Source organism: Harpia harpyja, chromosome 1 (assembly GCF_026419915.1).
Source record: "Harpia harpyja isolate bHarHar1 chromosome 1, bHarHar1 primary haplotype, whole genome shotgun sequence".
Taxonomy (NCBI): Eukaryota; Metazoa; Chordata; class Aves; order Accipitriformes; family Accipitridae; genus Harpia; species Harpia harpyja.
In genome coordinates, this window is record NC_068940.1 from 36,967,179 (window position 1) to 36,994,638 (window position 27,460).

At 41.6% G+C, this 27,460-nt stretch overlaps 1 protein-coding gene across 2 annotated transcripts in view; it reads right to left on the reverse strand.

Annotated features, from left to right (window-relative positions):
• Positions 1 to 6,592: 6,592 nt before the first annotated feature.
• TSHZ2 (teashirt zinc finger homeobox 2) overlaps positions 6,593 to 27,460 on the reverse strand; it is a 234,266-nt gene continuing 213,398 nt past the window's right edge. For both annotated transcript variants that reach the window (XM_052787284.1, XM_052787278.1), the window contains exon 3: positions 6,593 to 16,067. In XM_052787284.1, coding sequence (XP_052643244.1) covers positions 16,066 to 16,067 — 2 coding nt within the window. In that variant the 3' untranslated portion in view covers positions 6,593 to 16,065. The remainder of the gene's footprint in view (positions 16,068 to 27,460) is intronic.

Below are 27,460 nucleotides of genomic sequence, written 5' to 3' on the forward strand. Positions count from 1 at the left end.
GACTCATCGTTGCTCCACTCACTCTTATTACTGGGGGAAGCTCTAGGGTGGGCAAAGGGGTGGCTTTCAGCAGCATCTTGATCAGGCGATGTTGCAGAGAAGGCGATCACACCATCGTGTTTCCTCCTCCCAGCGAGGGCTTAGCGTGGGTTTGGGCATTAGATGGCGATGTTAGCAAAGAAGAGCCACCCGGTACAGGCCAAAGGAGGAGACCAGCCGTGCGGAGACAGACCAGCTCGCTGTGCGGAAAGTGCTGTGTTATCTTAAGGCCAAGTTTACTTTAGATTCCTAAATTAATTAGCAATTGGATAAAAGTAGAGCAAAAGAAAACAAAAACACGGCTGCCCCAGAATAGACCATGCATGCAGAAAGGTGTTGACCTATTTAAATAATCTGTGGAGCAGAAATCACGGTACAACCAGAAAACTTCACCGACGAGTGAGATGAACCAAAGGAAATCTGTAGATACAGAAACGTTATCTCTGATTTTCTCTTCTCACCCTATCAATATTTACTGAAATGTGTTGCTACAGAGCGGATTTAGTGTGCATTTTAGCTGCTGGCTACCATTATTTCTGACCGCTCAACATTTTATGATTAATTAAATGATGCATTTTACAGTGTGGTACACATCACTATGAGACAGACATTTCCCTGCGTGAATCTTAGGTACAAAACTATTTGCAGGAGCAAATCTGGTCTAATAAAGAATTATGGAATGCTTTGGCATTTAAAACTCATTTTACACATATAAAATGTTTTCATTAATCCTCTCTGAAAGTCATGACCTAATTACAGATTTTTTCCTCTTGTTGAATAATTACTTGCAAAGAACCTTTTTGTGATTTCATCCCTCCATCTTTGGTGCAGTTTATTGGAACAATTGGTAAATAGTGAACCGTAGAAGCCTGCGTTACCTGTGTGAGCTGTGGAAACAACAGACTTCTTGGATTTCTGCTAATTCTGGAAAATAAGGAAATACTTTTCACTTAAAGCAAAAAATGCCCCCTCTTATCAAATAAAAAAAAAAGTTGACATTTTGTCACAAAATATGTTATTTCAGTTTAGGGTACTTCTGAATTTTTAATATATATGTGTTCTCAAAAATCTAATTAAACATTGCTAAATAAAGTCATTCTGAGCAAACTGAATGAAATTTTAATGTCAAAGTTGAGTATAAATAGTTTGGGAAAAGAGAAGATCAGAACAACTGAGTGAAATTGTAATTAATTCCAAAATACATTTTCATCAAACTTGCATTTTTTTTCCTCCTGTGTTCCTCCAACTACCTCTCACCAAAGCCTCCAGAAACCCCCCAGCTTTTCAGCCAGCAGGCTAAGGTATTTTGTATATCTGCTTATAGGTTTCTGTTCTCAGTTAAATGAGGAGAAATGGCTCTGCACTTCAGTTATCTTTACTGTCCAGATAACGTATTTTTCAGGCTCAATTTTTTGGTAAACATTAGTGCAAATAACACCTTAATGGAAATACCTTCCCAATTTACTTCTCGATGTTAGCATCGTGCATGTGCTCTGTGGGTTCCACAAAGTCAGATCAGGATGAGATTTAGCACTTCTTAATTTCTGTTTTTTTCTGATTTACCTTCAGCATTGTGTTTGGGTTTTTATTGCTTGTCTCTCTCCCTCTGCTTGAGGTTAAAAGGTAATTGAACTCAGCATTTCTGTTCAAATTGGGTCTTGTAAAAGCCTCTTTTAGCAGAACCTGAATCTGGGCCTTTGACATTTTGACAGAATCTGTTTTCAGGTTGAAATTTTCTTTCCTGATAAGAAAGTTGGTTGTTTTCTTTCGTCTCAAAAGCCTGAGCTGATCATCTCTAAAGCATTAGCACAATTGCTTACAGATGGACTTTTTATATAAAAAAAGCGATTTCCGCCTTCTGTAGCCTAGCATTATTGCTGTTTTCCTAAGCTCAGGGGCTTCTCATTTTGTTAATTTAACCTGAGTGCATGCTGGGATGAGTTTATCCAGAGCTATTGATATTTCATTAGTTACTTCAGAAAAACAAGCAAACAAAATTCTCAAATGCTTGTAATGCTGTTCAGTTCTTGTCAGCTAAATGGGAATACTTGAACGTCCTGGTACAATAAATGTTTTGGATTTGGCTTTGGTTCTGGCTTTTTGGTTTTTTTTACTTGTCATCAATCTTTGGCACTGGAATTATAAAGCCTGGTCTCAGGACACCTTAATCACACCTGAATTGTGCCACGCCACTGACCTGCATACTCAAAAAGCCCAATTCAGTGAATTTAGTTGAGAAGGCTTTAAAAATAACGATCAGGGCTAGTCTACCAGCAAAAAGGACTTTTGGTAACTGAGGAACTGTAGCTATAGTTGCATCATTATAAATTAAGCATCATTATAAATTAAAGCTGAGTATTAATGTAAACCTAGCATCAATTTTTTAAAAAAAGAAACTTCATATTTAAGGTATATGTCTCTGGGCAATATTCCTTTTATGTAATTTAATGCTTCCTTTGCAGTAGCACCTGAAATGTCCAACCTCAGCATCGCAGCCCTGCTCTGTCTGGTCACTGTAGGAACAACCAGTAGGCCAGAGTCTCTCCAAACTTTCAAAGGCGGCGTTCATCGCCACATCTATACAAAGTCCCTAAATATGTTACAGCCATAAAAGCATAATTTCACCAGCAAAAGTATGTCTTTTCTGTACTAAAAATGTTGTAAATACCTTTCAAGTGACAGTACCATTGCAATAAATATTTTCAGCGTAGGCAGTCTTTGTTTCCCAAATGCTCTTCTTAGTGTTGAGGTTTATCTGATCGTCTCTGCAGCAAGCCTCCTCCTCCCTCGCTAGGGCCCTTTAGACGTGCGATGCACTTAATATTTTAGGGACTTAGGTGTATTTTGCAGGAGAACCAGAGGAGATATCAAAGTGTTTAGCCTGGATTACTGTTTGGGCTGCAGAAAACTCTGCCTAAGTCCTAAATTTTACAAAATGGAGTGGTCTGGACCTTGCTCCACAAGGCTGCAGGGGTCTGATGTGCTGAGGAAAAAATAAAGGCAGTATTTGAACTGTGTTTCCCCAAAGCACAGCTTGGTTAAGAACTCCTTTAGGGCATGTGGCTGGTGTTTAAGGCACCACACAGTCCTGGGGCAGTGGGGAGCTGGGTATCTACCGACAGCTCTCACCCTGTTTTGTGCCGCCTTTATCTACCACTGTATCCTCATATTGACTGAATCCCATATGAGCATGTCCCTTTTCCTGCTTACTCATTTATGGTGCCAAATGTGCTGCTGATCGTCAAAAACAGGGCGTGCGAGAAAAACATCGTTTGAGGAGGACCGTGTTCAGTCCTCACATGCACGTAGCCTAAATTTTGCTGCATATATTTGGTGTGGCTGGTTATTTCTACCTGCCATGATAAAAGCCTGGCCCTGCGCACGACTGCCAACACCAGTGCACCCCCTGCTCCCCGTGGGATCTGGTGGATGGAGGAGGAGGAGATCTCCCAGCTCTTCGCCCTGGGTGCAGCGAGCGCCGGCAGCTGGGATGTCTGTGTGGGCTGCGTCCTGGGAGGATCCCCATCATCATCCTCAGGACCTCGACTCCTTCCTGGGAACAAGGAAAGATCCGCCCAGTAGTGGGGAGCAACTTGATACAACCTGAACTTTTATACTCCGTTTTGGATTGTTTTTCTCGTGATATTTGTTACTTTTCTGTCCATGAAGGCTGTTTCCTTTGCAGCCTTCCCTGTCCGCAGCCTGAGGTCTGGAGCCCAGTTAAAAGCTCAGTTTGCTCCAGAATCGCCTCTGAGCTGTGGCTGAGGAGTCAGCATGAACCGATGCTGAGCATATTTAGGGTAGGCTTTTGTTCCTCTAAACTTTTGTTTTCCCAACCATAAACTGCCCCAAGTGACATCAACCTCTCAAGCCGCTGTGCTGGGTGCTGTGTGCTCAGCAGCCATGCCCCAGGCTGACTCGGGAATGTGTGGCATCAGCCACGTGCAAACTCCCAGGAAAGTTGAGTCCATGCTCCGGTGTAAGTGATGGACCCACGCGGAAATGTCCCCGGCCCGGGTACCCCCTCGCCCTTGGATGGAGGGGATCGGGGTGGTGAATGGGGCTGTCTGTGAAGGGCGGCCAGCTCAGGCGGCTCTTTTGGGCTTTTAAATTTCAGAGCAAAGAGTGGATCCTTCCCATTTTGTGGTGTCTCAGGAAGGTGAGCCAGATAATCCCACTTCTGGCGTGGCAAACCCCAGCCCTCGGTCCCAGGCTCGCCTCTCCCACACTTGGTGATGTCCCACTTGAAGTCCTTTGTACCATGACCTTGGTGCCCTTCTGGAGCTAACCGATCTCTCCTTAGTACCCGGACTTCACTGTCAGACCAGCTATTTAAATTGTAAAACATTCAGCAAAGGTAGAAGGTAGACAGAATTAAATTTATTCCTGAATTGTTGAATAATGTAATATTCGTGTTGTACATAAAAGAATCACAAACCACCCAGCCTGATTTTCCTATGAAAACATTTAACTTTTATTAAATCAAGACAGTTTTAAGGAGCAGCAAAAAATGAAAGCAAAAACAACAACTGAACCAGCTTTCAAAGTTGCCCTGTAGCCAAAACATCCATCTGAGAAGCTGAAGGGTTGATTTTATTTGTTTGTTTGTTCTTCTGCTGGAGTGTATCACCAATAATTAAAAAAAAAAAAAATAGATACAAGTTCAAACCCTTGGAATAAATTAGAGCCGTCTCTTAAGCCTGCTGAGAGCTGCCTACAGCTGGTTTGGCAGTCTCCATCAATAGGGAAATGCTGGAGCATGGGTAGGCACTTGATCCTGCCCAGTCCCGATCCTGCCCACCCGGCTGGACCTGGGGCTCTGGGACAGAGGGGACCTGGCCCCTTGCGGACCACGGTCTCGGCCCCGCAGCCTTACGGGATGGCGTGGGCCGGCAGCTGTGTGCAAGGGCACAAGGTGAAAACACGCTCAAGTGGCGTGTGTATTGCTGCTTTGTGGAGTCGCTAAAATATTCGGGGTCAACGCCTGTGCGCCTTGCAGGTGAGACTCCCTTCAGGCCAGGATTTGGCCCTGTACCTATAAAACTTGCCTAACCCATTAACTATTCTTCCCAGGAAAGTGGCAGAGGACCCTGCGTGCTGGAGTTAAGTCAGAAAGGCTAGACAAAGCCCCGGGGAGCGGTCTGCGGGGAACAAACCTGTATTGGCAGACAGCAAGATAAATTGGATGATCTAATAGTCCTTTTCCATCTCTAAGTTTTATGATTCATTTGTTATTTTAGCCATCTATATATATTTTTTATTTTACCCTAGAGGGGTTTCTTGAAATGTGTGCAATATATTCCTTTAAAAAAAAAAACCAAACCACTTAAAAAAAAAAAAAAGTCAGCATTGCAGGATCCAAGGCACTGTCTTGTAAGTGTATTCGCTAATGAACTACCCGGTCGGCGTGTAGAAGTTGAAGGGTGGCTGGTGCCGGTCAGCCGTGGGTGCGGGACGGTCACACCAAGGAGCGGCTGGTGGGGCGAGGAGGGCGCAGAGCCTTTCGTTGGCTTTGGCTCTGTGCGATGGGGATGGGTGGCTGAAGCAGGGCTGGGTGCTGTCCCCTGTCCTCCATGCCAGGCTGGAAAGACCCCAAGGGGTGCTTGGGAAAGGCAGGTGGTTTAGAGGAAATCGGAGAAGTGCGACAGCAGGGTGGGGGAAACACATCCAGCACTTTCCTCCCCTCTGCTCTCCCTACCGCAAGCGTGGGGACACCTGCCCTCTCCTTCAGGGACTGGAGAGCACGTGGGTGGGACAGAGAGGCTGGCAGCAGCGTGGGGAGGATGCTCTGCCCTTAGGACTGCGGCCACGCAGCCGGCCGGGCTGACTCAAGGTGGGCTCGACGTTTCATCATGGTGAGCAAGAGCAGTGGCAATTAAGCATGGCTAACAGGTGATACTGCGCCCATCAAAATTTAATGAGTACAAGTCTGGGGAAGCTCTGCCACGGAGAGCTTTGACTCATCGGCAGTAAATAACCCATCCCGGCCGGGACGGCAGCGGCGTGTGCTGCCGCACTCGGGCGCGTGACACATCACCCCGCTTGGGGGGGACGTTACGGGGGACGAGGGAGTGCTTAGGGAAACTAAGTGTTAAACAGAGCCATCCGTCTGAGGTGGAGCACTTGAGAGAAGGGTGTTTGGTATCTCAATCATGCCTGGTTTATGGCTAGCGAGCCTTGAATTTGTGTGACAGCAGCCCAATGCCTCGCTGTAGATTACACCATAAATAACCCAGGCATGGAGTGGTCAAAGGAGCCAGAGAAGGGAAAGAAAAAGATCTGTAGAAACAAATGCACGGTGGTGTAGTTGGATTTCTTTTTTTCTTTTGCTTATTTTAAGTGATTATTATTTAAGGGAAAGGAGGCTGCTAGAAATCGTTCGTGAGTTTTACTGAAACAGGCACATTCCTGTGGTGGTTTGTTGTTTTTTTTTTTTTTTTTTTTTTTACTCCCACAGCCTCTCCAGGTCAGTCTTTTTCTTTCTCTGCAGAGAAAGAAAGGGGAAAAAAAAAAAGAAAGAAAGAAAAGAAAAACCCACACAAAAATCAATCCATCAAATGTCATTACAGATTTATTAAGCCTGATGTAGAAAGACTTTTAACAGTAACATCTTCAGAAAGCATAAAAAGAGCACTTCTGTTCAGTCTTGTGCTTTGAAAATCTAAATATATTTTTATCATATAAATAATTCTTTTCATGTTTTAAGTGCATCTGTTTTTTTTTTCCTTTTCAAATTTCCATTTTACAATTGGCCAAAACTGAAGTCTGCATTGACTGAAATGAAGCCATTTGCAAAGCTAATGATGTTGTGAAGCATGTCTATGGTGAACCATATCAGCTAGATTTCAGAAAGGTAGTTCAATGAGTGCAGCATTAAAATGAGGGACAGCCTCCAGCAAAATCATAATTGAACACACCCAGGTCCTTAATGTCTGCAGTTGGGTTTCCTGATGCAAATTACGATAACATTTCAGATGTGAGCAGTCGCTTTCCAATAGCTGCAGTGGAAAAGAGACATTTTATGCCACAAAGGAAAGAATTACCATGTTTAAAAATGTAAATAATATATGTATAGAAACCTTTTTTTATGGAAATGAGGCATTCAGGATTATGTGAACAGTTTGGGCTATTTTTTTCCTCTTAAACACAACAGATAAAGATGTGTGATCTATTATTCAGGGCTTTAATTACAGTTCTAAAACTGCGGTGATTTTATTAAAAAAAAAAAAATCCCTGGGCATAAAAAGTAATGTTTTCTGTGGTAAAGTTGAGGGATTTTTTTTTTTTTTTACAATGTATTTACCGTGGTAAAAATACAGAACAAAAAATCAGCGTTAATAGATTTCAATGCTGCAAAATCATACACAGAAATACATCTTAAATGCACTGGAATACAGTCATCTTCCTGTAAATCAGAAAAGGCCTTAGATAAATAGGTTTGACCTGATTTAAATTTAATGAGATACATAGTCCTGATTGTTAATAATTGATTTGGGGGAACCCAAAACAATAAAAGCAGTAATCTCCTCTAGTATAAATTATACGAATTTATTTAGCAATCAACCAAAGGGAAAAAAATGCCATTAACATTATCAATTTGTTTAGTTTAAGTTAGTTATAATAAGCAAATAATTTGAAGCAAAATTGCCAGCTAGGCTTTGAGAAAGACAGTAAATATTGGGAAGATGCGTATCTGTGATGAAGCTTTGGGGCCACTAGGTGGTACGGTCCTCCCAGCAGAAAGGCGTTTTTCCATTGTAAGGACCATTCATAATCATCAAAACCAAGTGAAACATGGTTTTGATTAAAACAGCCTGTTGGCTCAATAATCTTAGTAATTTTAAAAACATCCTTAATGTGGAAGAAGAGCACTGCAATGTCAGAAATGGCCTTGGGGCCCATTATAAACAGCAACAAAATAAATAAGGAGGAGAAATGAGAGGTCATGAAAACAAAATTAAGCTAATGTTTCAAATTTTGACAATTATGAATTGTTCCTCCAAGAAGACATTAAAAAAAAATTCAGGCACTATTAGATAAAATACAAAGAGAATAATTGTACATGTATGAGTTTTCCCATGGGACTAAGCATGCTTTAAAAGCAAAATTTGACTTAGATTTCCCCTCTTCCCCCCCGCCCCCCTTTATAGCCAGCAATTGGGCAGGTCTCATGCAAACACAGACTTGCTTCTCAGAGTTCCTCCAAAAACTCATCTCTAATTCCTTTATGAGCCATTAAAAGTTGATGACCAAGAAAACAAACAAACAAAAATTACAAGCATATTTTCTATACAAAAAAAATAATATCCCCCATTATGGACCAATTTTTGTAGGAAACCGAAACAAGCAAATATAACAAAATCTGTGTTCATAACATGGCAATATAGTTAATATATACAAATATGTACAGTATAAAAATGCATCAAAGGCGCAACTTTTCATCCAAACAAACAAGCTGCAGTGCACAATGAAAAGCAGCTTGGCCCCCCTCCACTCTAAGTATACAGGCAATATATTCTATACAGCATGCACTTGTTACAAAATTAGTGCATAAGCACTGAAACATTCTACAGATAAAGTCACCGTGAGTCCTCTCGGAAAGGAGTCCCATTTGCGTTGTTAATATAAAAAATGTGTTTAATCTTTCCTTTTTGCAATTTGTAGTATATACATTTTTTTTTAAAGAGAAAGGAGCTTTTGTTTCTTTTTTTTTTTTATTTTTTAAACAAAATTCTAGACCTAACACCATGGGTCACAGATGTAACCTGAAGATGCTGCCAATACCAAACTTACTACATACCACAAGCGCTGGGGCAGAGCAAAACTGTCAAATTTACTATTATGGCCAACTATGCTCTATTATTTAAAATGGGTGTGGATCGCTCATGATTCGTGCTGACATAGTCAAGATAATAAAACCCAAAACAAATGTACAGAAAAACAAACAAAAGGATTAATAAGTGGTGCCTGAGCACTAGACAAAAGGGCATATTGTACCAGAGACATATGACAGTGAAGTACCCTGAGCCAAATAAGAACTGTTTAGCTTGTCAGCTTTTGCAACCTGTATTGCACATTCCAGCATTTGCTGCATTATAAAGCCAAAATACTGCATTGTACATCCTGAAGATATCTGCTGCTTTGCTTGGTGCCAACAGTGCCCAGCTGTTACTTCAGCCACAGAATCATTGCCTGTTTATAAATAGATACACATACGTACACACATGTACAGTGTGCCAGTGTATGCACAGATATATGAATGTGTATAGGGGGTAGATATCTGTATCTAGCTGCATATCTACCTAGATATGTACAGATATGTATTTTTTAATGTTACATGGACCAGCTAGTAAGTGAAAACATTGCCCATATAAATCTTCCACATTTGAGACAATTGCATGGATGTTTAAGTAAGTACTGTAAATACATCCCTCACCTGGGGCTGATGCCCATGTGGGGATGTGGCTTTCCAAGAAAAGCGTTCCTTGCATTTAATGTAGCTGCATTTTTGCAAGATGTTATTTTCATTTTCTTTTTAAAATATCCATCTTTTTTACCCTGCTATCTCATCTAAGAAGTCTAATGAAAGAATTTGTTGCCTTTACTTAGAGCCAAAAAAAAGGGAAAAAAAAAAGTTTGCTCAGCTAGATGGTATGAACTCAAGCGGAGATGTACGATCTGCCAGGATTAGTATTTAATCTGTTGTCTCAAACAGGGCTTTTTACAAAGGCCTGAAGACATTTCATGAGCTGAGAGTGATGACGAACTGGAAGTTTATTACTCTGCAGTTAAGTCCAGTGGTACAGCTATTTCACTTTTAAAAATACTCTCAAAGAAAATATTGTACAGACACTTTGGTACAAGAAACAACAGTGTCATCTTAAACTTTATCTACTCTTCACATTTTTGCCAGCATAGTTAAAACAAAAAATGACCACTAGTGTAGACTGAAGTATACCGGGATAAAAGTGCTTGCACTGGTATAAAAGTGGTCCAGCAAAGCAAAATAAGCTGTACCAGTATAAAGTGCTTTATAGCGATACAACTGTTTTTACATTAGGACTTTTACCAGCATAGTCACATCAATAACAAAGTTTTGCAATCACTTCCCTGACATAACCATAAAACTTCTGAAGTGCAGACTGTGCGTTGTTAGATTTAATCTGCACGGAGCTAGAGACTGTTTGCTGAAGTTGTTTTCAAAACCATCTAAACATGTTAGGAATCCAAGGTTAGGACCGTGAGGACAATGTTTGGGGCTATGTAGACGGAGGGTAAATATACTGAATTCGAAGGAGTAGCTCTGGATTTACACCAGAATAAATGAATTCAGAATCTGGCTTCTGTTTTTTAGAAGTTGGTATAAATAAAGCTGAAGATTGAAATGAAATCGGAGGGAGGCAGTCGCAGGGAAGATTAGGAACATGCTGGCAGGACACGGCACAGCGCATGTGGGATGCAAACCCTCTCCCTGGGCTTTTACACTTGGCACGTTCATTTGCAAAGGTATGTTGGCTTCTATTATCACTGTAAACCCACTATTTTTATTTTTTTAGTCTTTCACTGTCCTTCCGGAGATGATTGGAGAACAAATTCCTAAATTCTGTGTGCTTGAGTGATGTCAACCACTGCAGGAAATAATTAACAAAAGAAGAAAAAAGAAAATCCAGGAAACATTTCTTTCTGGAATCACTACCTAGTGGCTCACACAGGGCCATCAACGGAAAGATTTAACTTGACTTCAGCTGCTGACAAATTAGGACCTCAGTTTGGTGAAATGTGAATTGAAATCTGCCTTTAGGTATATATAATTTATTCTCTAGTTGCAAGTTTCAAAATGTTACATTCGCTGTGGTCCAAGCTGTCACATATAAAAAAGGCTCAGTTTACACCTACCACTGTCCAGCTCAAAATCTTCAGCAACATTACTGAAAAGTTCTTACTTTTAGTGAAATTCAATAACCTCTTGCTGATCATTTTCAACCAAGGACAGAGGTTTGGCAACAAGGAAAGTTGCAACCTGGGGGATAAATTGTGAGGCGGAGCAGGAAACCCAGGGCAACAAGACCACAGTGGTGTTGACCCTGTTGTGACTCTGAAACCCAGAGAAGCTGGTCTGAGGTCTCCTCTTGGGTGGCCGGTAAACAGGAATTACAACTTTATGTAGCTCCTGGGAGCAGCTTCCTGGGAGCAAAAATAATATGTCAGGTTGTACTGTAAGATGGGCACATACCAGTAGCACTTTTTCAAAATATATAGAGGTGGTTATATCAGTGCTCTTGCTTGGGGACAGATGGCCTTTAAAGCCTGCTGTAATTGCAACATATTGATCTGGAATCTGTGATCAATAGTGTCTTTATAGAGAGAATTTTAAATACAAATTGCATCGTATATCTGTTTGCGAAGACAAAAGTCCTATGTGACGGAGATCCACCTCCACTTAGCTGAGGCGCTTTCTCCAGCCTGAGCGTTACGACGGCAAGCGGAGAGGGGACGGGGACGGTGGCCATAGCCCAGCCTGGCCTGGGGTGCTGAACAGAGACATTTCTTTGCTGGGAGGAAAGTTCTGCCAAAATTAGGTTGCCATCTTTCGTTCCCTTGTGTTTTCTCAACAGGTTTGATTGCAAGGTAATATTCACAGCAAGAATGAACCAAGGGCTGACCGGAGCTGCTGTGCTTGAACCAGAGCAGCACCTCCCTGGCAGGATCAGGCCATTAGTAATTAGCAGAGAGCAAATCTCCCCTCGGTAGCTCTCACCCAGAGGCTGCCCCGGGCCAAAACTCTGTTACTTTTGTATTTTCCCGATCACTGAGGGCAGCTTGCTGTCCGTGCAAAGCCCGCACGGATGCTTCCCAGTGGGAATATCCCCTTCTATTTTAGGAGCTGAACTGTTGGTATATATTAGTCAATAAACATGGCGCTTTATCAAAACACGATTAAGGAAAGCAAAAAGACCAAAAATTAGGGAAACAATCCTTGCCATCTGAGTGTGTGAGTTGACTCAATAGCCTGTAAAACTGGCTTGGAAGGCTTCAACCCCTATCGTGTTAATATATAATTATTGATTTTTAAAATGACTTCTTATATCCTCCATGATCTCTAAAAAAGCGAGGGAGGTCAGTCTTGAAAATACTTTTACAAGTAGGTAATAAAACCCATGATAAGTTGCATTGACAAGTAATTACTGGGCAGGTTTGTTAGCGGATTCTCAAAGATTTTTTTTTTTAAACCAACAATTATTATTGTACTAATGACAGCCATTTTTAAAGTTAAGTGTCCTTCTCCCTCTCAGCTTAAATAATAACGGCCTGGAAAAAACACCTGAGACTGATCCACTGAAATTCTTATATATTAGTCTCCAAAGAGATGCTAATTACGTCTCCCTCTTTTATAATAGAACTTTTTTCTTAAGGTGCTATGGCTTATTTTGACATGGATGGTGGCAGGAAGGGAGCTATGGTTTCTGAATAAATCTCTCAAAGCAGTGTGTAAGGGTAACAATTCTTACTGCTTTATTGCAGTGCAAGAGCATAAACAGCTTGGATATGTGGTGTTATCAATATGCCACTTGTTAATAAGCAAGGATGTGAATCATAAATATTCGGCTGTTTGATCACCAGGCTTTTAATTAATGTTTTGACGATCTCCAATAAGAATAAAAGTCAGAACGATAGATATTGAGTAGATACGACAGAGAAAAGATGCAATGATTTTCTGTGTTACCTGATTTATATGACAGATAAACTATCAACTCATCCAGTTTCATACAGAGGAAGAGAGAGGAGAGATGTACATTTTCTTTTTTTATATCATATTGTAAAAAAAAAAAAAATCACTTAATTCAAATGTGTACCTAAAATGTTCCCAGAGGATAGTGATGCAGGCAAAATAATCAAGGTTTAGCACTGTGTAATAAAGGTTTGTGGCCAGATTTTAAATGAAGTAGCTGTTTCTGCACTTGCCTGTGCTGGAGTGAAGCGTCCTGAGCAAAACACGCTGTTGGGCCAGCCAGACTTCCCTTGGGGGGACTGGCACTCCCAAAAACCTTGAGAGAGGTTTTCAGCTCTGGGGTCCCAGGTGCCGGCACAGCTGGGGCTGGGGCGGCCGATGGTGGGACCATGTTTCCTACCATCACCACGAGCCCATTGCTCACCAGCTACGGGGCACCGGGAAAGCCTCTTTTCTGCCAAAATTGAGTGCGAGGAGCCCCAGCCCTGGATGCTGTGGGCTGCCTCTTGTGGGAAGAGGGCTCCTTGCTCCTGGCAGCGGCCCGTGTTGGCATCCATGCGGCTCGGCCATGGCTGCAAGCAGCAAAACGTACTGCAGGGAGGGTTTCTACCAGAACAGATGGCAAAACGCCCAGCTGTGACAGGGCGCAGGATCGGGGTCGTCTGAAGTTGGTGGGAACTTCCCCCGTCGGATGCTACAATAAACCAAATATTTTTTCTAGATAATCCAAAAGCTTGGGGAAAGGAGCAGGGCTGCAGATAGGCATGTAGTTTCTCCCAAGTGGCGTTTTGCCGTGGCACTCGCTGCCTTTGGGTCTGTGCCGCAGGACCCACCTTGTGCAACTTCACTTAATAACTCTGAACCGGGCTGTGCAATTTAACAGCTTCTGAGGAGCTCGATGCTAATGCATTGATTTTGCTTTAATAGAATTTTGTTGTCAATGGCTGGTGCTCAGCACGGTGCAGGCTTCAATCTTAACCCATCTGAAGGTTCTGCTCGTTTCCAGTTGAGCTCCGTTCATTTCCAGTTGAATAGGTTAAGCAAAGACAGACCTCACTGTTCTCAATTCACTTTATGATCCTCCCATCATAAAAAATAATATCAGCACCTTGCTTTTCATGTCAGAACTACATTTGAGCTGCTATTCCCTATGCCCATGAGTAAATCCCATAAAAGCCGCCCCGTTGTACTGTCGCTATTTTTCCTTGTGGATGATTGATTGATGGATGAGTGCTGACACTTCAATGAAGCTATTTCGACTGCCATCTCAATCCGATGATGTGAGGGGTATATTTTCTGTCCATGCCTCATTACTTCAGAATGACATTCCTGGAACTTCATTTACTTTTTCCCTCCTTCCCTCAAGCGCCATATTTTTTCCCATCTAGGTTATGCATGCCATAAAAAAAGCAATTTGCTATTATATGTGGCATAAGGGCAACACTTTCCCTAGGAGGTAAATAAGAAGGGCCTTTTTTCTTCCTCCATGTTGAATTTAGGGATCATGTCAAAATTTCCCAAACAATGTCAAAACAGGCCCTTCTGCACATGCCACAGGGAATGCAGTAAATGTATTTAGTCTGATTTTGTGAATGTTGCACTTCAATTATATCCTTGAACGTCTAAACCAAAACAATAGTAAAAGACGCCCCAAAGCCCTCTCTTATTTGAGAAGGATCCTCTTCTCAACTTGTGCTTAGCATACTTTGAATATTTCATTTGCAATGGAGTGGCGATTTACAACTTGATCCAGGCTTATTTTTCCTTTGAGAATAAGGGAAGTTCGTCGTTAAATGCAGAGATGGATTTGCCTACTGGAGGTTGCTTTCGCTGCGAGGAAATGCTCAGCGAGAGTAAACAGGGCTGCGCCTGATTTTCCAAGCAGTGTACTAGGTAACGTGAGACTTGTGACATTAGCGTATCCTGGAAGATTTTGTGAGTTGACTCGGGACCCGATTTTAATCTGTGTAATACAGTATTCCCGTTAATAATAATGTATAATTAAGACATCCGTTAAAAATCCATAACGTTAATTTAATGGAGAAAATCTAATACAGTTCTATTGGAATTTTTACGTTAAATTAACTTTAACGGGCTTTTAATGGATGTCTTAATTAGATCTCATTATTAACGTGAATATTCCACAAATTAAAATTGGGACCTCAAAGTTTTAATGAAAAAAGTTACAAGCACAAATTTGAAATTGCCATCTTTTTAGTCCCCTTCTCCCCAGGTCTCGGTTGACTTGAAGACAGCTGTAGTTTCCAGCCTGTCCGTGCCGGCGGTACTAGCCAGGCCGGACAGAGTGCACGACCAGATTCTGATCCCATTTACGGTAGCATAAATCCAATGTAACTCCATTGGCTACAACAGAGAGCTTTAGATTTACACTCACCTAACTGAGAAAGGAATTCTACTTTTATTCTTTTATATCTATATATAGATATTTATATAGTGATATTTATATATAGATATACCTATATTTATATAATGTTCAATAATCTAACAATAGTACTTTCGTTTAAAAATCACTCCATCGCATATGTCTCGTCATAAACCGTAATGGAGATTTAAATATATATATATATCTGAGGAATAAAACAAACTGAAAATAAACCATTTTAAACAAATCTTTGGCAGCAACATGGTTAAGCATAACTATTTGAACAACTTGCACAGAAGATTAACATTGTTCAGAGGTTTTTTGGCTCAGAATCTGTTTTAACTTAATAATTCTTGTACTTACTGTGATGTATTAATCCCTAGTGCAATGACTGGATTGGGCAACCCAGGTGCAACAGTAATAGCTGCACAGAATAGAAACATTTCCTTTAGACAAACTATCCCAAAGGGGTTATAAATAGGAAATGGACATTACCATGAAAAGTAAAGCTTCCAATGTGACTGCATCTTGTGTAGCACACTTGGACATTAAACTATGAAGAATTTTTTTTTCCTGTCAAGTGTTACAAATTGACAAAATAAGTACATCAATGTTCTCAGTCATTATCTTACTTCAGTGGCACTTTGTTTTAGTGACAGCAAAAAGGGACAGTGGAGACCAGACAGCCCCAGTGCAGTTTATCAATGAAAATCTAATATTGTCCATAAGCAGGGGAGTGGAAATCAATACTTCATTACCAAATTGTTAGTGAGGATGAAGAAGAATAGCGGGAGTTTTTTTGGCAGTCTTCTCGGTCCGGGTTGTTGTGAGTTCAATGTCAGGATCGGAGTGACGCGCAGGGGCGGGCTGGGTGTGGGAAGCCTGGGCTGGAGAGCTGGAACTAAGGCATTCGTCCTGCAAGCAGAACAATAATAACAACTATTGTTACCAAGTTTCTAATCACGATTACAGATTTTATTGAATATGTACTTTTATCAATAGACATTTCTGGAAATGAGTCAGCTTTGCTTCACTTTGTCCACCCGTAGGCTCACAAAAAGCAAGGATGCAGAAATGTGAATAAAAAACCCCAGATCCTTATGTCCGTAACCGTGCAGGGATTAGTGGGTAAACTCCAACTGACGCTGCGGCTCTGCCTGGTCCACTGAGTGTGTTACTCTGCATCTCTGCTTTTCCCTCATGTTGCCTAAACCTGGACAATACAACGAGCTTCTTTCTACTACCAGCCAAGAACAGACTCTAAAATCCTTGTGGTGAGTTGGATATCTTGGTATCCACATTGTGTTTAATTACTTGACTATTGCTGTGTTATTTCTGGTTGTTGTGGCACCTCTCCAGCATTAAAAGCCGCTGTTCTTCTAATGGAGCTTTTCCATTGTGCAACTACTAAAAGTGCTAAGTGACTCAAGTTGTGAAGTTACTTCTACATAGAGACAGAAGATGCTTGCTTTATTTAATTTCAAGATGTGGGTTTAAAAGTTCAGCCCAAAGCTGAGTCGTGTTTTGCTTATAACCTGAGAGAAAGATATTGAGAAAAGCAGTAGAAAAAAACAACTGGAAAAATAGGGTGAGAAATGAGGCAGGGAATAAGTAGAGTGAAAGTCAATCTGGAGAGAGCACAAAGGAAAAAAGACCAGCAGCGGGCAAAGAGAAATATGTTGCTGAAAAATGTATTATCTGTTCAAGGCCATGGACATTTCAGCAAACACAACTCAAATCCTGCGGCATGTTGCCTGTGTTCTGGCTAAATCAACTGGAAATTCAGTAGTAGCTTTATTTAAAGTAAAATAAACTCAGCTTTTAAAAAAATCCCATATGAAAACAAAAAGTCCATTGACTTCATGCTATTTAGTTTATAATTTGGTTTGGTTTACAATATCTTCACTTTTTCAGTTTTCACAGTGATGCTGAGTTTTGCATTGGCAACCCAAACCTGCTATGGAGAAATTGTTGGAAGGGAAGAAGAGGTTTTGGCAGCTGAATGTAGAGACTTTTGGCAACTGAGGATGCACGGAAGTCAGTTGGAAATTGTGGTGAATACCTTAGATCGTTATTCCCACTTAAAAGGTAGTAAAAGCAATCCATGTTGACACTTTAAAATGTTGTCTTTAGGTTTCAGAGGTAACATTCCAGAGCGATTCACACTTTGCAAAGCTATTATTTTTCACTGCAAAAGGACAAAGCTGTGTCAGTTTACACCTTGTTCAAATTTTAAAGAAAGCCAGAAGCCTTACTATTGTAACGCCTAGCGCTGAAATACAGTAATGCCATGAGCTGGCTCTGCTACTGCAGCCAAGTTCTCAGCTGCAGAGTCACCCTCTGCAAATGATCCAAGTGCAGAATGCAGAGATGGCACAAGCATTTGACTTCACCTTTCTGAGTAGTTTTTTGCAGCCCTCACCAGGGTGGAAAGCTATATTTGTGGCATGCCACGTAAGTCCTGCCTTGGATCATATCAAGCTCTGGAGTAGCTCTGACATGCAGAGCATCTGCCTAACTCATGGATGCAGGACACAGAGACTATGGGCTGGTCCCACATAGGACAACACGAGGGGCAGCAGTGAAACAGCTGAGCGCAGGAGCGATAACTCTTGATTAATTCAACTCTGCCTCCAGAATGTCGTTAGGACAATTAAGCAGCATGTAGTATTACTGAAAGTGCTAAATCTGGGAAGGAGTCCTGGTTTGAAGCAAAGTAACTGCAGAGTGCTGGTTGCCTGCCAGTGGGAAATATTTATCAAGGGCTTGGATTGGAAAACTGAAAAGCCAAACTCCTGCCTCCTTTTCTTTTTGATTCATTGTGAGGAAGGTCCTTAGACTTTTGTATTAGACCAGCCATAAAATCAGCTTAGTAATATTCCTGGTTGCTCCCACATCACAAGGGGAGCATGCACAGAGCAACATTAAGGACATTGTTAACCCTTGGCAGAGCTCTTTAGGGGCACATCAGTCAGCGTGTAAGTCCGTGAGAAACTCTTCTGGCAACAAACCTGCTTCAGAAGCTCTCGCCCCTTCCTATCATTTCCACCCTAGGGTATGATACAATCCTCAGCTGCAGCTCTGCAACTGTCCGTGGGTCTGTACCACCCTAGCTGAAAAGTGGATCTCTTCCTGATGTGTCTCACAAAAGGCCACACAAACACTTCCCAGAGGAGTCCCCAGCGCAGGGCTGGGACTGCACAGCCAACAGGAGTGTGGACACCTCTTCAACTGGTTTTGCTGCTGGAGGAAAGATAAGATGGAACAAGGCACCCGGGAGCTGGAGGGGATTCTCTGCACTGCTGCATGTGTGCAGGCAGTTTTGGTTTAGCACTGATATAAAAGACATTTGTGACAGTTGTATAAACTTTTGAGGCTAAGTGTTCATATACTTGACTAACGGTAACATCCACACATGACTAAAATCAATTGGGACTTAGCATTGATTTCAAAGGGATAAGTACTTCACCCCTGGGTCTTTTGGCCAACCAAAGTCTCCATCCTTGGTTTGGTTTTTTTTCTGCATGGATATCACTGCAGGCTGGGACAGGACTTTGGGAAATTAATTAGTGTAAGCCCTGATCAATAAGGGTCATAGTTTATGTATTTCATTATCAAGTCTCTAAGAGATTCAGGGAGTATGTGGAGAGCTTGTCACCCGCAGTCTAGGGCATAGCAGCTTGGACATTCAAACAGCACTTGACGGGCAAAGTTTGTTGCTTCCTGGGCATTTCTTGAAATGTAGTTCAACCTGTACCATAAAGAAAACTCTATCATTTAAATTATGTTATGAAAAAACAGTTGAAAGTGTTCATTATGCTGATGTCTTGTACAGCATATGTGAAATATCAGTTGCAGATACTGAAGCTTTGCTTTAATTTAACATTAATTATCAAGCCATCAACAGATGTAAAAAGTTGCATCTATTTTAATGCAGATGGGTCAGGACTCAGGATTCCTTCTAACAATCACCTTCCCACTCCTTGTCCACGGCACAGCTTCCCTCTCCTCGTTCAAATCTTGCCGTAAAAACACAGCTGTGAAACCTTTGAAATAGGAACTCTCAAACATGTCTGCAATCTGAGACAACTGTCAACTGTATGTCAACAGCTAATCGTGCATGTGTCCGGCCTCCGCGGGCTGGCACCAGTGCTGCTCAGCTGTGCTCCTTAGCCCCCGCGTGGCTCCTGGTTCATGAGAGCAGCGGTGAGCTTGCTCTTTCTTTCATGCACACACATGCACACACATGCCAAATCCCATGCTTTTGTTTGCTCCCTCTAGTCTCCTTTTTCCCTTTTCTCCATGGCCCAAAGCCACACTAACCAAATGATGCAGCTTCCTGGGGGACAGGACACAGGCTGCCTGCTCATGGGGTGGTTTTTAAATTCTTCACTTGGGGATTGCTGTCACTGTTTGCTTTTTGGTTTCTGCCGGAGAACACCGACCACTTCAGTGGCACGGTCCAAGGTGTGATGGTACCCTAGAGCCAGGCAGATGACAGCAGGTTCATATGTTTATACTGGGTTTTTTTTGTATTTCCAGATCTTTGCTAATATCATTTTATCATCTAGTAGTGTAATAGGATAATAAAAATGACAATATGTATCTGTGATCCACCCACCAAAGTCCACGGAAGTCTATGGATCAAAACCTTTTCATGCTGCTGCTGTACCTATAGTAATAAATTGCAGGACTCTTAAAAGGCCAAACAGAAAGACACAGACAGTCCCTTTGTGGTTACCAAACATGTTATCTCTAGATGTCATTTTTGACCTACTTTTGCTAGATTTTTACAGCAGCAGAAAATCTGTTCCTTAAAGAATCATGCTCACGTGCATAATACCTAGATAGGGAGAAAAAGCAAATCTGGATGTATTTTATTTAATTTAGGACTCCTCTCACCATGAATTACAATATTACAGACTCTAAATGCCTTCTCATTACCCATAATTATAACTAAAATTATATCAGTCTAAACAGTAACTACTCAAATGATTCATCTTGATTGTAAGGAGCATGCTCTTTTAAGTTATGCCTGCCCATCCATTTTAAAGCCTTGCAGCAGGAAAAGCTTTCCAGAAGGTCATTTAACAGCACATTAAATAAATAAATAGAACATATTTGTTTCAGAAAACACACTCTAATATGGTGGGAAAGCATTCTGGGAGGGGTAAGAATAACTCTTGTGAAAACTAATACTTTCAGCTCTTCTTCATTCTTGCTGAGGGTGCAGCACCCACCCAAACACACGCAGAGGCTCCACATGATGCCAGCAGGAAAAGGTCCTTAATGTTCTTCAATACCGAAGGGTGCCGTGCCAAGAAGCTGCACTGCGCACTGCACAGAAGTCGCAGCCAGCTGCTGCCCAGCAGCTGAGCACGGGGAGAGGAGGACGCAGCAGCACAACCCACCGTGGTCACCAGCAGGTCCCTGAGCCCCTCGTGTCCCTGCAGAAGGCACCCGACTTCACGTATGCTGGCCGTGCTGTCGGCCACGTGGAGAGGGGAGTGTGGAAAATGGTCTTCTTTATTGTAAAAGTAAAACATATTTCTGTCCTGTGATCTAAGCTTATGAGAATGTGGGACAAGATAATGGAAAAGAAATGTGGGCTCTAGCTCAGATGTTCCTGGGGTGTGTCTGCCTAAATACAAAACTGTCTGACTCTGGTAACACCCAGGTGCAGGAATTCAGAGACCTCATCGCCTGGGATGATGGAAACTACACTTAATAAAAACTTGAAGTCATTAAGTTGCATTTATCTCAGGAAACCCTTTGTTGAAGACACTTTGTTCAGAGGCTAAGGCCAAGGCCAGATAAGAGACCTCTGGATTTCAGCAGCAAGATCATCAGAGCATGCATCTGCAGCTGGTGCAAAACACCTTCTCTGTAGGAGGTTAATGAAGTTATGCTGACTTACCTCAGCTGGCCTGGCCCAACAGTTTTGCCATATAAAAGAAGAATGTGCTTTTTGAGTTTCTTATTTCCAGAAACTTCTGTTATCTGTGCATACAGTTTTGTATGCCAGATTTTTTTTAGCTGTGACCTGGCTGAGCAAAATTCTTAAGCATATGCCTATTCATATTGTGCACAGTGCAGTGAACACAGTGATCCATTTCTGCCAGGAACTGTACATTAATGGTACCAAACACCATGGCTGGGCTGCACAGATACAGCAACGCTGACATTTTAGGGGCACACCTGTGCAGGCATGTATGTGTACCAATCATGCTGCCTGAGACCTAAGAGAGAGATGCAAAAATTCTTCTGCATATACATAATATTTTATGTACAAATAAATATAATATACAGATATAAATATATTTTTTATATGTAAGTATATATATGTGTATTTCTAGACAAAAAGCAGCCCAGTCAGACCTACTGAATATGTGCAGCAGTGCCCAGCTCACTAGGGTTACTAGACATCCCTGAACAAATACAGTTAGATCCTCCAAATCCACCTGAACAACATGGCTTGAGAAAACGCTGACATCTGTTAGCCTGAGCAGTTCCCCAGAGGGCAGGCAGTTTCTTCTGTGAATGAATAGAAAAAGATCTGGGAGTATTTTAAAAGCAAGAACTATGAGACACATCCCCAAAAGACAGAGGCAAACGAAAGACGCAGTAAGGGTGGAGGTGAGTGCTGCTGGCTGAAGCTGCCCCAATCCTCCCTCCGCGTGCGACCGCTCACCAGCGCCGACTGTATGGTGCTGTCGCTCAGGGGGCTATTTAGGCTGAGAAAAATCAGCAAGAAGAATTCCCCCCCCTCCCCCCCGATAGTTTGGGCAATCTAGATCTTTGCATAGGCCCAGCAGCTAAGGCAGTGATGCTGGGTGTAGGGTTGGTGCAGAAGGGACAACTGGCCTTGCTGCCAGAAGCAATGCACGCTCAGCCCGTCCTCACTTCCTTCCGAGGGAGCCAGGAGAGGAAGGGAAGAGAGCGAGCTGGGTGCTAGAACCCAGTTCCTACCCCCAGAGATCTGGTGTGCATGGCTTTAGGCAAATCATTTCACCTCCCTGCACGCCTCAGCTGTTTAGCTGGTAGAGTCAGACGAAAAATTGGGAGCTGCAACTCGCTGTGTCTTCGGAGAGACATAATGAAGTCCTGGGCTGGTGGAGAGAGTGGGATTTCTGCCACTTGTGTTGAGAAAGGCCAAGATTTCAGCCCGGATCTCAGCTTGGGCCTCAAGGTGACATAGGATACACACATGCTCCAGTTACAAAGAAGAGCACAGATGATATCTAACGGGCACAAAGTATCCTGACACTTAACTGGTCCCTCCTAATCGCTTGTGCATGCAGACAAAGCCTGGTACAGGAGTATCTGGAAGGATCACAGGCTTGTAAAGAGAAAAAAAAATGAGAGAGGACGTTTAGTTTTTGGTTTTGCCTATAAATAAAGTATAGTCATCAAATCACAATGTATTTGAGAGCACATGTTATTGACAGCCTATTCTTGGAGGAAAAAAAAAGTGGATTTTTTGGCAAAGTTTCTCTATTTGCTAAAGATTAAATTGTTCATTGTACAGGGCACCATCTGCCCTTGGAGAGAGATTTAGTTGATGGCAGCTGCAACCAAAGTGTGGAAGATATAGCTGAATTTCTGGTTTCTTTTCAACTAGCAACTGTCATTACAGGTCACATGCAAACTGTGTCATTTTCTGTGACAAGCAGGTTCTGTAGACTTGGGTGCTTGCTACATTTTAAAATGCCACCTGTATAGATCCCAGAAGAGAAATAGCTTTTGTAACGCACCTTGAAAAAAAGTGAATTTAGAGCAGATAAGACAAAGCAATTATGGTTCAACCATCTGGACACTGGTGGTGGGTTCAAGTCCCAGGTTGACATGGATAGAGGTCAGGATGTACTGGCGGGTCACGTAAAGCTAGATTTCCTCAATTAATTTAGGTGCTTAAAAAGGCCAAGTTGTCATCTATGAGTGTTTACTCAACTGCTGCATAATTCCTAAATTGCCTCCTTGTTTCCCTTGTGTTGTAATTCCTGGTTAGACTAAACCCCACATTTTTTCAATTCAGAAGAGAATTTCTTAATCACCAAACTAGAGGCTATTGCAGGAGGGTTTTCTCCCAACCCCACCTATTGAGCTATGGCATTAAAATGTCTAGATTCACTGCATGACAGTAAAGGCTACTCGAGAGTGGGGAGATGCTGATCCTATCTCTGCGTTCAGAGCTATTTTGATATTACACAGAACTTATCACTGGAGAAAGCGAACACCTCCAGGAAGGAATTTGTACCTCCTCCCTCTCTTCTGAACACCGTAACTCTTCTGCAGGAGAGATATGTTCCCTTTCTCCTCTGAACAAAATGGGAGGGGAGAAGTTAAGAGCACGCTGGTAGATTTTATTAGGACTAAGAAACAAAGCAAAACAAAAAAGCAAACCCAAACCTCTTTCCTTTCATCCCTGCCTTGCTATGAAAGTGCCTTCATATTTCCAGGCTTGCTGACAATATTTCAGGATGGTACATCACACACTGTCTCCTCTGGAACAGCAGACATTGTCAGTGCTGGGAGACAACTGCTCTCTGGATTGTACTTCACAAAGATTCTGTATAAAGCATTTCTACGAAAAAAAGGTTTTTGAAATTTGTGAGTCTTTTAGCCTTTCAGACAAGAATGAGTTCTGGTTAATTTTCTTCTGATGATTTCCACACTTTCTGCAAGAAAAACAACAGCTACTATTGCCTTAAGACAGACTGAACTAGTTGTAACATGCTTAGATATAAGATTTTTTTTTTCACATAAAAGAATTTGCAGGACATAAATTTGTTCTCAAGTTTATTCTGTTCAGTTTAACTTTTTGGTCTTCTATCACATTTTGTCATGGTAGAATGGGATCACGTTTTGAAACAGAAACTGCTACTGCTGGTAAATTTTTAACAAATCTGGTGTGATTAAATCTATGGGTTTAGATAATAAGGGTTTTTTTTTAATGGGTAGAGGCTTTGCCTTTCCAGCAAAATATTGTTCATCATTTCAGGTGTCAGCGCATCTTTCTGATTGCTCCGTGATGTCCCCAGACCAGCCAAGCCATACCTCCTTGGGAAGGCTCACACTTCCATATCTCTTTGCTGCTGCCGAACGGAGCCACACTCAACCCTCACCCTCACTTAGGCAGATGCACCTATTTCCATCCACGATTTGACCGAGGTCAAGTGCTTTCAGGATTAAGGCCTTTAAAGAGACATCCAGAAAAATGCTTAAAGTCTAAGATGATGCCTGTTTGGGTTACTTTTTGCAGAAAGTATTAATCAGTAGGAGAGGAGGGCTGCTTATGTGGGTTAGTGTGCAATATGCTGGTTTCTTCTTTCTTTGTGAGGAAGCGCTTAAAACACAAATTCCCACCTTAAAAACCAAACCAGTGCGAGCTACAAGTAAATCACCTACTCTGTGGTGCCAGAACTGCACATGCTCTTCTGCTGCTGATTTATCTACAAAATATATCACATGCCAGTTACTTGAATTAGGATCATGGGGAGAAGGGAATCATTAGAGAGTAGAAGAAACTCTGACGCATAAAGAAAACTTATCCGTTTGTCTGCTCCACGATGCCTGTTTTATTTCCTCTTCATGCACTGACAGTACTGATGAGGCAACGGATGCTGCAATCCTAAGCAATTGCTTTTGGGGGTAGCATCATTAGGGTTGCAAATGTTTGATACAGCAATAGTTTTGAATTTCCAGGCAGGCCCTTTTTCCTGGTCATTGCAATGTGTTTAGCAGTGCTGGTAGGTGAACGGCACAGCATGGATCAGGTATTTCACTCCCGGTGCTGTTTCCTTTGCTATCAGAGTGCCTTGAAAAGCCAGGTAAATTAGACTTGGAGAAAGGGACACTGCATCTTTGAGTAATGAGGCTGGGAAACAGGGAACACATTTTCCACTAGCTCATGTCTCACTGTATGGCATTCCGATTTCGTGACACTTCATAATAAATCATTGCTTATCACTCACATGGGAACATAACATGGTTCAAGTTAAGATTCGTTAGTGATTGTAAAGAAGAAACATGAATTGCTCTATATCAGGGCTTTTTGATCATCTTTCTGTCCACTGCAGGCATTTTTTTATCGTAATATTTACAGTAACTGTTGTTTAAAGCATAAATAAAAAGGAAAAGAAAGAGCAGGAAATATGAATAATGAAAATAAATTTATTTGTCTTATTTATGTGTTTATGTAAACATTTGGCAATTGCTTTGCACAGCAGCTTGTATTCAGTGTCACAGACTGCTGCACTGACATAAGTTTCTAAAGCTGGGATTTTAAATATATATATACGTATGTGCTTATATAAAAAAAACCTAAATGCCAATACATTCATTTTCTGGAGGAGAAGGTTCTAGCAAGCATATCTAGAGCCAGTTTTCTTTAGCATGACTACTGCAGGGAGAAGAGAGCGTGACCCTGTCCTGCAGTGCTGTCCCCTCCGGACTGGTAACACAATGGCAGCAGAAACCTGGTGGCATCCTCAACGGTGGTGAAAACCTCACCCACCTGGAGATGAGGGAGAGGCTGAACCAGCTGTACTTGGGGTGAATCTGGGCTGTTCCCTGTCAGCCTCTTACCTGTGCCTGGGTGTCCTTCAAAGGCTGAAGGAAACAGGGCTTCGTGTTCAGTACGAGGGATATCCGAGGGGAGATAATCCTTACTTCAGCTCCTGTCCCTGCAATGAGCTCAGGGACGGCAAAATGGGAGCTCGAATGGGACAGGCATCGTGGATGTATTTGGCTATATATTCAGGCAGTTCACTGCCTTCTCTGACCTTCAAGAGATGGATTTTTTTCTGTGTGCTGTAGTTCACAACTTTTTCATCAGCAGTTTAGGGAGAGGAGTGAAAAGCTTATGGGTTTACAGATGACATCGGTAGTGCTTTAGGGGAACAGTAAATTTATTATAAAAAGACCTACTAACTGAAAAAATGGGAGCTTGCTAAAATAAAGAATTGTAACGCATATGCAGAAATTTTTCACTGAAAAGAAAAACCAATAAATCTATTCCTGCCCTTGTGTTACAAATAGTTTTACTTTAATTTGTTTTCTTTACCTTTTGGGTTTGATTGCGGGAGGTACCTAAAACTCTGGGATAACCTGAGAGAAATCAGATAAGGTAAATATTTGCTGCAACTATGGCTTTGATTATTCCCCCTTCAGTAATTTGCTATTTACTATATTAATCAACTATATAACATGTCATTTCTACTGCTCCCTGGCCGAATAATTTCCAAAACTACAAACAGCTTTCAAGATAGTTGCCAGACAGGCACAAATGAATATTTTCAGAAACTCTTCCTAGAAACATTCCCATGAACAGAATTTTTAGCACCCTCTATTTGTGTAAAGGGAATACAGTTGGGTTAAAAAAATTGCCAAATTATTGTTTTAGACAAATTCTTGGATATATTTTTTTCTGGCTTTATTCCAGTTGAATATGGATCTTTTATAAAAAATATAAAATATGTTAATGTTTACCTTTGCTACAATAAGTAGCGTTGTGACACGAGATGGCAATGGAAGTAAGCATGTAGTTAACTCTTTGCAGGATTAGGGGCTTAATTGAGTAGTTATGAAAACGAGACCTGATCTGCTTTTACTGAGGCAAATAATCCTCTTGATTTGTGGGACAACTTGTCTGAGTAAAATGGCATATGACCAACAGACTGTAAATTCAGTCACCTGATCCATCTGATCTCTCTCCCTGACACTCCAAATCACAAGTATTTGTGGCTATATCGGCCACTGCCTTTGATCTCCAGCATGTTCTCTTAAACTCAATTTTGCTTCTTGTATTCACGGTCTAGGTCACTGTAAGACTGTCCCTTGTGCTCAAAAAATCCCCAAACCATATACAATAAATGCATCATGCACAAAAATGCGAAATCCCCCAAATATCAATTTTTTCAAAGAAAAAAAAGGCTTTTGGTAAAGCAAACAACATTAGATGCATTTATTATATCTTACTTTTCACCTACTACTGATAGATGATTATATACAAGAATTAAAGCCCCCAAGTCTTGACCAAGGAAGAAGGCATAGTTTTTCTAATATATATGATATAGACTCTTAATCTGCTCTCGCTGGAAGCGGTATAGTGAATGGGATTATTCTCCATTTATTTTGGCTTACACTAAACTGGAATTTTTGCCCCATAAGCTTCCTGTAATTTTTGTAAGTGGAACTGCCTTTGTCAGCATTCTTAATATTTCCCCATGGAAATGGTATTAAAAAGCAGCACATTTGCCCTACAATCTCATGTTTTATCCTTGAGAAATGAGGACTTATGGTAGATT